This window comes from Phlebotomus papatasi, chromosome 2 (assembly GCF_024763615.1).
Source record: "Phlebotomus papatasi isolate M1 chromosome 2, Ppap_2.1, whole genome shotgun sequence".
NCBI lineage: Eukaryota > Metazoa > Arthropoda > Insecta > Diptera > Psychodidae > Phlebotomus > Phlebotomus papatasi.
In genome coordinates this window covers 4,023,033-4,034,276 of record NC_077223.1, presented here as the reverse complement: position 1 = coordinate 4,034,276, position 11,244 = coordinate 4,023,033, and the positions used below count along the sequence as shown (strand labels likewise).

Sequence of the window (11,244 nt, the reverse complement as noted above, 5' to 3'; positions counted from 1 at the left end):
CTGCAGATATTCTGTAGAGGTGTAGATTTTCTCTACAGAAATCTTAAAGATATCTGCAGATATTATTTGACGGGATTTAGGTCCGAAAATTTTGATCTAGGAGTTAGGTGAATTAGGGGAAGGTTTTGAACCTTCGTACTAAAAAGGAATCCAAGATTTAAGATTTTTTACTGAATGCCACACAAACCGAATCAATTACATCATTATGTCAAAAAAATCTCTCACTTATTGGGTTCATAATTCTGCCTCACAAAATTCCTGGAAGTCCTTGGATTTTCCTCTACAGGAAAATGAAAATGTAGTAGCATTTTTTACGAATGTATCCGGTACCGGAATGCTTCGTACCATTTCTTCCAACCCCTGTAGGCCTCATTTTCCCCGGAAACGTTACACCGGAAACAAAAATTTGGGCATCACTACTTAGATGGAATTTTCATCTACTTCTTTTCACTGTTTGTAGAAGGTATCACGCATTAAAAGATCAATTTTAAGCTATTTTTCTAACACATGTTTTTTGCAATCGGAAAACTATGTTTTCCCTGCATTCTGACAGTCAGTTCAGAGCTCGGTTTGGTGTGATTCTCTTATAATCACACCTATTGTAATCCTCGGATTTTCTCTGACACCTCCAAACAGTCTTACAGAACATATTTCGGACACAACTAATTTCAAAAATGACCAGCCATCAATTTAAAATTAAATGTGGAAAGTTTCACTTTAAAACAAGGAAAATTTTATGAAAAATACTCGAAATACATCGAAGTGGCAACAAAAGAATCACATCTACCTTAAACAGTCTAGTTTCATCACTGCACAAATCAGAAAGAAGCAATCACACCTATTGTAATCCTCGTAATTTCTCTAATACTTCGAATCTGTCTTACAGAACATTTTTTGAACATCAGTGATTCTTAGAATTACCAGTGATTAATTTAAAGTTAAATGAGGAAAACTCCGCTTGAAAACAAAGCAAATTGTATGAAAAATGCCTAAAACGCACCGCATGGTCAATGAAAGAATCACACCTACCATAAGCAGATTTAGGCTTAATGTTCAATTTGACAGAAGCGAAACAAAATCTGATGAAGTCTCACTTTGCTGTGGAAGTGCGTGTTTTTCTTCGAGATTTTCTTGAAAAATGTTGTAATCGTTGTAGTATCACAATTTTCTTGTCAACTTGTTCAGTGGAATATCTGGATGGGTCAAAATATCCAGAGCGTCGTGCACAGTGTGTCCCAAAACAGTCTGGAATTCACAGAGTTGGTAGTCAATGATTTTGACTGATATTTTTACAAATCTGCACTGAAGGCAATCTTTATGAACTTTTCTTCGTCCACAATTCCACCCCCTTCTAGCGAAAGATTTTCACGGTAAATATTAACCCTAATAAACCTTCTATAACTTGGAATATTGTTTTTCTTCGAAAAGACTCTTGAACCGTGAAAAAATGCATAAAATAATGCACATCATAATTGCGATTTTAGGCCCATTTTTTTATTTTTGCTTCTAGAACCCAGGAAAAAAGGCTTAGGCTCCCAAGGTTGTCCGGAAGTGTGAGATGTGGAATTAGCTATAAGAATATATGACCATGGATGATATTTATTTAGTAACTTGGAAAAAAATCAACATTTACGAACCTGCGACGTTACGAAGGTGCGAAACCTTCCCCTAAATATTAAAATTCAAATATTTGAAATTTAGGAGATTTTTGGAAGATTTGAGCATCTCTTTTAGGGGGAACTGTCGCCGAAGTGTTGGCAACACTGGAAGGCCTTCCAATAGAATTCCTGTCGGTCGCGGCCTCCGGACGTAAACAAATCGTGTTTTCTTAGTTAAATTGCTTGAAAAATGGAGAAAAATCCCCTGGATCTCAATGATGATGATGATATTGTGTTCATCCACTCAACTGTGCCCACAAAAGTCCAAAATAAACTGAATTTAAACCTTGTATCCAGCGATAGCAGCAGTGCAAGTAGCAGCAGCGATGAGAGCGAGAGTAGCGACGACTTTCCTGATTCTTCAGGCTCTCCTGGAGATCCTGTGGATTCTGATGGGTAAGATCCCTTATATACAATCCCTTATAAAAGCTACTAACATCTCTTGAACATTTCCAGAGAGCAATCAATACAAAAATGCGTGGTAATTGAGGAGAAAGTAGAAGTTCCGGAAGAGCCCAAAATCAACCTGAAGAAGGAAGAAGAGGAGGAAGAGGATGAAGAAATGAAGCCAGAAATGGATGCCTTGTCCCTTGCTGACCCAGTAGATCCTCCCACGACGAGTGAGGTCAAAAAGGAGAAGGAAGTGAAGAAGGAAAAAGAGAAAGAACCACAAGTTCCCATGAAATCCAATCCGTTGTCCGTGAAAATTCGCACGTACAACAAAGCCCACAAGCAGACGAGCAATCTCTTCAGGAAGTCCGGACCCAACAAGTACACCTGCCAGTACTGTGCTAAGGGATGCATGCATCTGGAAACACTGGAACGCCATATGTCCAAGAACCATCAGGATCAGCTGGCAGACAAGGGTAACACCTGCAAGCTGTGCAAGAGTAAATTCAAGGAACCCCAGCTACTCACCTGCCACATCAAAACGCACAATTTGCGCTTCAACTGTGCAATCTGCGGCAGACGTTTCAGCTCCCAGAAATTCCTGGACATTCACGTCAACATCCATTTCCACGAGAAGGAATTCCCCTGTGAACTCTGCGAACAGGGCTTTTCAACCGCCCAAGAACTCACGGATCACTACACCTGGCACGAGGATGAATTAGCGTGAATTATTTTCCACAATAAAATAATTTCTTACACAAAAAAATATCGTTGAAATTTCAAAAAATCCTCCGCCATTTTGTTTCTAACCTCACTTTTCCGGACACAAATCGCCACCCTTCCAGTTGCCATCCAGCGAGGCCTTCCAGTGTCAGTGCACTCTGCTCGGGAAGACAACAGGGAACCATCATTTTTCACCTCCCGTAAACACCTTGTGAGGCCAGTCAAATTGGCTGAGTTCTGTGCCACGGGGGCGCTCTATATTCCCAGTTTAAACAGTTGTGGTGTGTATCCAAGTGCTCCCGGAGGATGTATCATGGAAAGGAGTGCGGATACTGTGCGGAGAAGGATGCCGAAATAGCCAAACTCAAGGCAGAATTGGCCCAAACAACGCTCGAATTGAATCACTTTCGTTCATTCCTGGGGCAGCAAGTAACATTCAGTCATGGCAAAAATGATGCCATCATCGAGTTCATCGATGTACCCGTACAGAATGCTGAACCAGAGCCAGTCCAAGTGAAATCCAGGTGAGTTCTTACTCATTGAATCTGGGTGGTTTTTTTGTGAAAGTTATGCGCCTTCCAGCTTCCGCGATTAGACTTGGAATGCTTCATGGGAAAGTTGAAACTTTGGAAAATTTCATGAAAGTTTCAATTATTTTTATTCTATTTTTTTTCTATTCTAAATTATTTTTAAAATTAAAAAAATAAAAGTATTGTACAAAAATACATTTTTTACAATTGAAAATTTCGAAATAATTAAATTTATTTTTTGTCATGATTTTTTTCGTATTTAAAAAAAGGTGAATATAGGTTCCTTACAAGGATTTTAAAAGAAATAATACATAAAGCCTGTAGGTAATATCTGTAGGTAATCTCTATGTCTAGGCTTTTATTCAATTTAGGGTAGAACTGCTTAATTGAGAACCTGTTCCAAATAATATTTTTTACTGCTCGTAGTCAAATAGACAGCAGTTATATAATCCGCTTTTTTCAACTTGTCATCGACCTAGAACTTAAACGGTAAGAGATATCACCTTTCGGTCTTCGGCGACCCCAATGAAAAAACGATATCTTTAGCTAGACGTTGTTTTTTTTCTTTTTCCGGAAACGGTTTTTATTTTTCGGAAACAATTCCCACGATTTTATTTAGTTTTGGATATGTTTTGGAGGTGGTCCAAGAGAACATTTCGTCCAAGCACACCTATGACCGGTTAAATATCCGTGAGTGACTTATTTTTCTCGTGTTTACATTTTTGTTTGTCCATATGTTTGTACCTCATGCCAGGACGTTCTAAAATGATAATTTCTTTACCAATTTTTGATTTTGAAATGCTTCTGTGATTTATTAGTCAATTTGATCTCTGGTAAGATCATTCGAAAAACTAATTCACGGAGAGCTCTATCTCATGAGTTCGAGTATTTCTCAAAACTGGGATGCTTTGTCATCTTTTTTATTAAATTTACCATAGGGCCAATAAGGAATGGATTTTCGATTTATCTTTATCGCCAATTAGAATCATATAATAAGTAGTGACATAAACCAATTGGAAGCAGGTTCTGAATTATGTGAATTATGCTATTCTACCGTATTTATTAATATTTTGCGTTGATTTCTTTATTCTAATCATTCTTACTGTTATTTCTAAACTTCCAAGGATTTCTTGGATTTTTTAAGTGAAAACAGAAGATATCCAAGCGTTTTCAATTAAATAATTTCTTTAAAAAATCAACAAAGACTATGCTCATAAATAAAAATCAAAGTACTAATAGTTCAGAATTCTTAGATAGCCTCCAGATTTTTTCGGTGCTACTTCTGCCCTCGGGCGGCAAACACGAGAAAAACAAAATTATTGATAGCAAGTAATTAAAAAAAAGAAAACTTGCAAACGCCATACTTTCGGCGTACATCCTAAGATGATTTTCCGGTTCTTGGGATTTCAGAGTCTAAATTATAGTACATATATATGAATTTTAATAGCTTTTATTATGAAAGCTTCATAGTTAAATGCTCATTGAGCTTAAAATTGAGAAAGCAGTGAGAAAAAAAGCTATTAATTTTAAAAAGTTAGCCAAGACACATACCATTCTAACTAATTAACGTAGTTGAAGTTAGCCGAAATCCACCTGAAGTTTTGTGTCGTGGCTCACCCGAAAGGCTATAAGCCGACAAGTTATTTGTGTCTTTGCTGTACCAAAAGGCGCATTACCCTAAAAATGATGAGTGTCTTGGCTAACGAATAGGCCTTTTCGTTATTTTTTCATGCAAAAGAAACCCAATCGCAAATTTTTTTCTTTATTATTTCTTAATTTTCTTTTGATTCAATCTCTTTTTCATTTTATTTGTTTACATATCACTTAACTGTGATCACAGCGTCACAGCGTAAGTCGTTGATCTCAACGACTTACCCAAAAAAAAATATTTCAACTGAAAGAATACTCCAATAAATTCTTATACACAAAATTACATTAGAATTAATTCTTTTGATTAAAAACATAGTTGCTCTATTTAATTCAAGCGCGTTTTCATGTTTATTTGTTGAAATTATTACTTTATCGCTGATCCCAACGACACCTGAAAAATTCTGTCGCTGATCACACCGACGCGCCCGAAAAAAATTATTTTAACTGAAAAAAAAATTATTGTAATGCGATCTTCTATACAAAATTACATTAAAATTAATTCCTTTGATTAAAAATATCATTACCTGATTAATTTCTTTCTAACTCAAGTGCGTTTTCGTTTTAATTTTCATGAAAAATCATTTTTCCGTTAATCTCAGTGACACGAAAAATTTTGAGCGCTGATCTCAGCGACACAACCGAAAAAAAGTTGTTGTCTTGGCTATCGTCCCTAATCACAGCGATTCACCCGAAAAAAATTATTTCCAATAAAAAAAATATTAAAATATATTTTTTTCACACGAAATTACATATGAATTAATTCTTTTGATTAAAAATTTCACTTTTCATTTAATTTCATTCCAATTCAAGTGCGTTTGCGTTTTCAATTCATGAAAATTATCTTTTCCGTTAATCTCAGTGACTCCCGAAAAATTTCGGACGTGGATCTCAGCAACTTACCCGAGAAAGTTTGTTGTCTTGGCTATCTGTCGCTGATTACAGCGACGCGCCCGAAAAAATTTATTTCAACTGAAAAAATTATTCTAATGCATTTTTCCACAAGGAATTACATTAAAATTAATTCTTTTAATTTAAAATATTATTTCCTAATTTCTTTCCAATTCAAGTGCGTTTGTATTTTTATTCGATGAAAAATCACTTTGTCGCAGATCCCAACGACACCCGTAAAATTTCGATTGTTAATATCAGCGACACACCCGATAAATCATTTGCAATGAAAATAATATTCTATGCAATTTTCAAAAAGGAAATTATCTTGGATTTTTTTGTTAAAAATATCACTTCTCAATCGTGATTTTTCTTTGGAAATATTTTTTTCGGGTGAGTCGTTGTGATTAACCAAGACAAGAACCTTTTTTCGGGTGTTTCGCTGAGATGAGTTCCCGAAATTTTTCGGGTGTCGCTGAGATTAACGGAAAAATGATTTTTCATGAAAAATAAAACGAAAAGCACTTGAATTAGCAAGAAATTAATCAGGTAATGATATTTTTAATCAAAGGAATTAATTTTAATGTAATTTTGTATAGAAGATCGCATTAGAATAATTTTTTTCAGTTAAAATAATTTTGTTCGGGCGCGTCACTGTGATCAGCGACAGAATTTATCAGGTGGCGTTGGGTTCAGCGATAAAGTAATACAGTAGACTCTCTCAAATTCGGGCATATAGGACCGAAATGTCAGCCGAATTAGACAGAAATTCGGGCGACATGTGCATATAGATATTGAGTTTACACACTGATATATATCGTAAATTGCATGAAAATCCCTCAATAATGCAAAATCACATCAAAACTAAGACAAACCATGCTAAATTTGAGCATATTTGATTCATTTGATAACCATAATCAAACTTGAAAAATGACAACAAACCAATCGTATGCCCGAATTAAAAAGTAGCCCGATCTTAAAAGAGCCGAATTTGCGAGAGTCTACTGTAATTTCAACAAATAAACATGAAAACGCACTTGAATTAAATAGAGAAATTATGTTTTCAATCAAAAGAATTAATTCTAATGTAATTTTGTGTATAAGAATTTGTGTGTTTGAATCATTTTATATTCAAAATTTGATCGATTTGTTGATAAAAAGGTAGACTTGGCCCGCAAAATTTGATATAAATTGATTTATAGCATTAATGCGAAAAATTAATGCGATTTTCTCTTTAATTTTTTAATGTGAAAAATATTTATGCTTTAGGTAAATTTAAACTTATTTTTGCAGGCCAAGTCCACTTCTTTATCAATAAATAGAAAAACCCCAAATATTAAGTGACTCAAAGACACAAATAACATATTTGGACGCTCACAAGCGACAATTAATGTGAATCACATTAAAATCTTAATGTGCAAGTGTGATAACGCCCTTAAAATTAGAGTTTCTAATTTCAGTTGAAATATTTTTTTTTTTCGGGTAAGTCGCTGAGATCAACGAACGAAATTTTTCGGGTGTCGCTGTGATGACAGATAAAGTGATTTGTAAACAAATAAAATGAAAAAGAGATCGAATCAAAAGAAAATTAACCCTCTAACGGTGTTTTCTTTAATATGCGAATAAAAGTTTTAAAACAATGTTTTCTAGGATAATTATGATCCAATAAAGTCGAAAAAACCATCCAATCTTCATTATCTCTTTTAGTTTAGGAGCTAGGTGAGAAAATATAATTTTTTTTTTGAAACGCTTTTTCCTTCTAAAATTCACATTTTTAGTTTTTTTTCATTTTTTTAAATAAAATATACAAAGTAAAATGACATATCTTTCAGTAAAAAATAAATTTATTTTAGTCAGATAACTTTAAATCGGTATTTTTATGGAAATTGGAAATGAGTTTTTTTGCACAAATATTTTTTGTTGCTTTTTCTCTGACCTGTCACACAAAACTGGGAATAGCAACTAAACGAAGAGTCAAAATGAGCTCAAACTTTCAAAAGATGTTAGTAAGGCTATTACCGAGGACACTATAGCACTTTTAAATAAATAAAGCCTTTATTGTCGCTGTAAATGTGATTTTTGTGAAGACCGCCTGGAGGCGGTGTTACCCGTTAGAGGGTTAGACAAAACGAACAGTAACCTTATTGTGTTTTTCATTGGAAAACATGGTCGATCGATGAAAAATTCTATGGTTAAAAGATACACTTTTAATTTTTCTGAGAAATTAACAAATTAAAATTTGTGAATATGGATGGATTTTCGCTTTATTTGGAGCAAAATTAATTAAATAATGAAACTGTGGTATAGAAAATATATAAATGTAATAATTTAGTACTGTATTTATTATGAAAACAATGACGTTTCCATTTGGAGTAGCGAAAAATTTCCATTTGGAGCAGGTTTTCAATTAGCTTAATTTACCCTAAGGCGATAAGTTAGAATAATTTTTTCGGGCCAGTCGCTACACTGAGAGAAAAACGGGGGTGCGATTAACTTTTTTTCCTGATAACATTAACACTTTTTAGGTGTAAAAATATATCAACATTTTTTAATGTTAATTTAACATCTTTTTAAGGGTAATTCTAACCCATAATACACCTAAAAAGCATAATATTTACACCGATTTCGGATCAATACTTCAGGGTAAAATTAACATTTCCAGAATGTTATTTTAACTTTTTCGGATTTCTCTCAGTGTGTAATTATCGACAAATAGCCAAGACACCAAACATTTTTTGGGTGAGCCGAGACACTAACCTTTTTCAGGTGGATTTTGGGCTATATTCAGGGCAGGATCCGTTTTTTCTTCTTTTTTTCTTTTTTGGGAATCGAGGGAATTGGGTAAAAGGGCTGAAAAGCAAAATTACGTAATTGGTTGATAGAGAATCAATGACTTAGCGGTGATTGTTTTCTCTTGTCTTGATTCACAAATTAGGAGCATGTCTCCGGCTCTGGGGAATGTTGGGGCTCCGCGTGAGGTGACACCCATGGCGGAGGAGATGAATTTTACAGCAAAGGGTGGCGAAATAGCTTTTGGGCATGTCGATGGCCTTGATGTGGCCCAGGCTGAGATCCTTGAGATCATGTGCGGAATTTGCAGAGATATTTTCTCTGATCCTGAATCTTTCAATGCCCATTTTGTCAATCACACCACCACCGAGGCCCCACCCAATACCGATGGGGACATCATAAGGGCGTCCCTGAGTGACTTTACGTGCCCCAATTGCCAGCAACGCTTCGATCTGGCGTCCAGTCTCAAGGAGCACATGCAGGTGTGCAAAATGCCACCGGCACCGCGGTGTGAGTGTTTGGTGTGTGGAGAGGCTTTTGGGGATAGGCAGACGTTCAAGGAGCATCTGCAGAAGCATCCAGGGATCAAGATTTACGAGTGTGAACTGTGCTACAAGGCTTTTGGGGATCCGGCACAGTACAATCGGCACATTGTGGAACTCCATGCTGATCGGGCGTCCACGATATGTGACATTTGTGGGAAGAATGTGAGTCTCCAGGCATTTGCGGCACACAGAAAGCAACATACCACAAATGACGAGTGGAAGTGCAAGGTATGCCCCAAGACCTTTCCCTCGGTGCATGAGTACAATCAGCACATGAAGGCGTGTCACATGAATGGAGATAAATCTCCAGGGCTGGCCCTCGAGTGTCCAGTGTGCAAGAAGACCTTCACGGCACAGAATCAACTGACCAAGCATATGCAGATTCACTCCACGGACAAGAAGTTCCAGTGCGATCTTTGCGGCAAGAATTTCGCCCTAAATGGCTACTTAAAAAAGCACCTGAAGAAGGTGCACGGAACAGTAACGGCCTAATCTTCTCTCTCCACCCATCCCATCCCATTCATCATTCATGCCACCATGCTGCGGGGGAGGAGAGAATTTTTGAGCTGATGGGTAACATAGTGGAAAATCAAATGGCCAATCAATAATTTTTTTTTGTAATTTTTAAGAATAAACACAAGAGAAAAAGTTGGGGAAACACTATTTTAAAAAAAGAAAAAAAATGTAAATAGAACAAAAAACAATAAATTCTTTTCATCGACTTCACAAAAAACAATTATTTAAATTTGTTTTTTTTACCATTGTCCCATTTCTTCGGAACTTCTTTAGATCTTTGTAAAAAAAGTAAGTTGAAGACCATCAAATTACCTACAAAATTTCTAGAACTTGAGCAACTGAAAGCCTAAAGACAAAAGGATTTTTTTGGAGGCCAAACGGTAAGAGATATTGACTTACAGTCTTCGACGACCCCTCCCATAAGTTAACATTAGCTAGGGCAGTTTTTTTCTTTTTCCCTCTACCCCAATCCTTCCCTTCCAAAACCATTTTTTTCGCATTTGATTCAAAATATTGTTACTACAATTCCTCAAAATAGGTTTTGTAACTCTCTAAAAAATCCTTGAGTTCCCGGTTTAAGCTTAATACAAATTTTCCCGGGATATTTCCCATTTTTAAGTCCGAAAAAATTGTGCAAAGTGACTTAACTCTTTTCAGATAAGCCTAGATTATCTTAATGTAGGTAAGATTCTTAACGTGAGCAAATTTTAATTGCATGCAAATTCGATTTGGAACTACAGTAGACTCTCACTCAATTGGCTCTTTTTCAATCGGGCGTCAAATTTTGTTGACAATTTTCACGCTTAATTATGAAGCTAATTCGCTCAAATTCGCTGTAGTTCTTCCTATTTTATTGTGATTCTTTATAATTGAGCGATTTTTGTGGAATTTACAAAGGCTTTGACGCTCAATTCTATCGCTAAACCGGATGACATTTCGCCCCATATTCCCGATTGAGAGAGAGTCTACTGTAGGAAGGCTTTATTTTGATTTTTTTTGTCAGGAAAAGGTGGGAAATATCATTACAACTACAATTGAATGCTCGTAAAAGGGATGATCTATCGTCTATACTTTTCCTATTTAGCTATTTTAAATACCTCACTTTTACGGCGTTATCACACTTGCACATTAAAATTTTAATGTGATTCACATTAATTGTCGCTTGTGAGCGTTCAAATATGTTATTTGTGTCTTTGAGTCACTTAATATTTGGGGTTTTTCTATTTATTGATAAAGAAGTGGACTTGGCCTCCAAAAATAAGTTTAAATTTACCTAAAGCATAAATATTTTTCACATTAAAAAATTAAAGAGAAAATCGCATTAATTTTTTGCATTAATGCTATAAATCAATTTATATCAAATTTTGCGGGCCAAGTGTATCTTTTTATCAACAAATAGATCAAATTTTGAATATAAAATGATTCAAATACACAAATTACACATTTGAACTCTCACCAGCAACAATTAATGTGAATCATATTAAAATTTTAATGTGCAAGTGTGATAACACAGTTACCCTGAGCGAATCAATTGAAGATTTTTTCTGAAGAATC

General features: G+C 35.4%; 2 protein-coding genes across 2 annotated transcripts; both read left to right on the top strand.

Moving 5' to 3' along the window:
- The first annotated feature begins 1,515 nt into the window (after positions 1-1,515).
- Positions 1,516-2,814, top strand: LOC129802200 (zinc finger protein weckle-like). Its single transcript, XM_055847839.1, has 2 exons — positions 1,516-2,054; positions 2,115-2,814. The coding sequence occupies exons 1-2, from the start codon at positions 1,849-1,851 to the stop codon at positions 2,773-2,775; spliced, it is 867 nt and encodes a 288-aa protein (XP_055703814.1). The 5' UTR covers positions 1,516-1,848; the 3' UTR covers positions 2,776-2,814.
- Positions 2,815-2,896: 82 nt separating this feature from the next.
- LOC129802192 (zinc finger protein 16-like) lies at positions 2,897-9,907 on the top strand. Its single transcript, XM_055847827.1, has 2 exons — positions 2,897-3,295; positions 8,775-9,907. The coding sequence occupies exons 1-2, from the start codon at positions 3,078-3,080 to the stop codon at positions 9,664-9,666; spliced, it is 1,110 nt and encodes a 369-aa protein (XP_055703802.1). The 5' UTR covers positions 2,897-3,077; the 3' UTR covers positions 9,667-9,907.
- Positions 9,908-11,244: the final 1,337 nt, after the last annotated feature.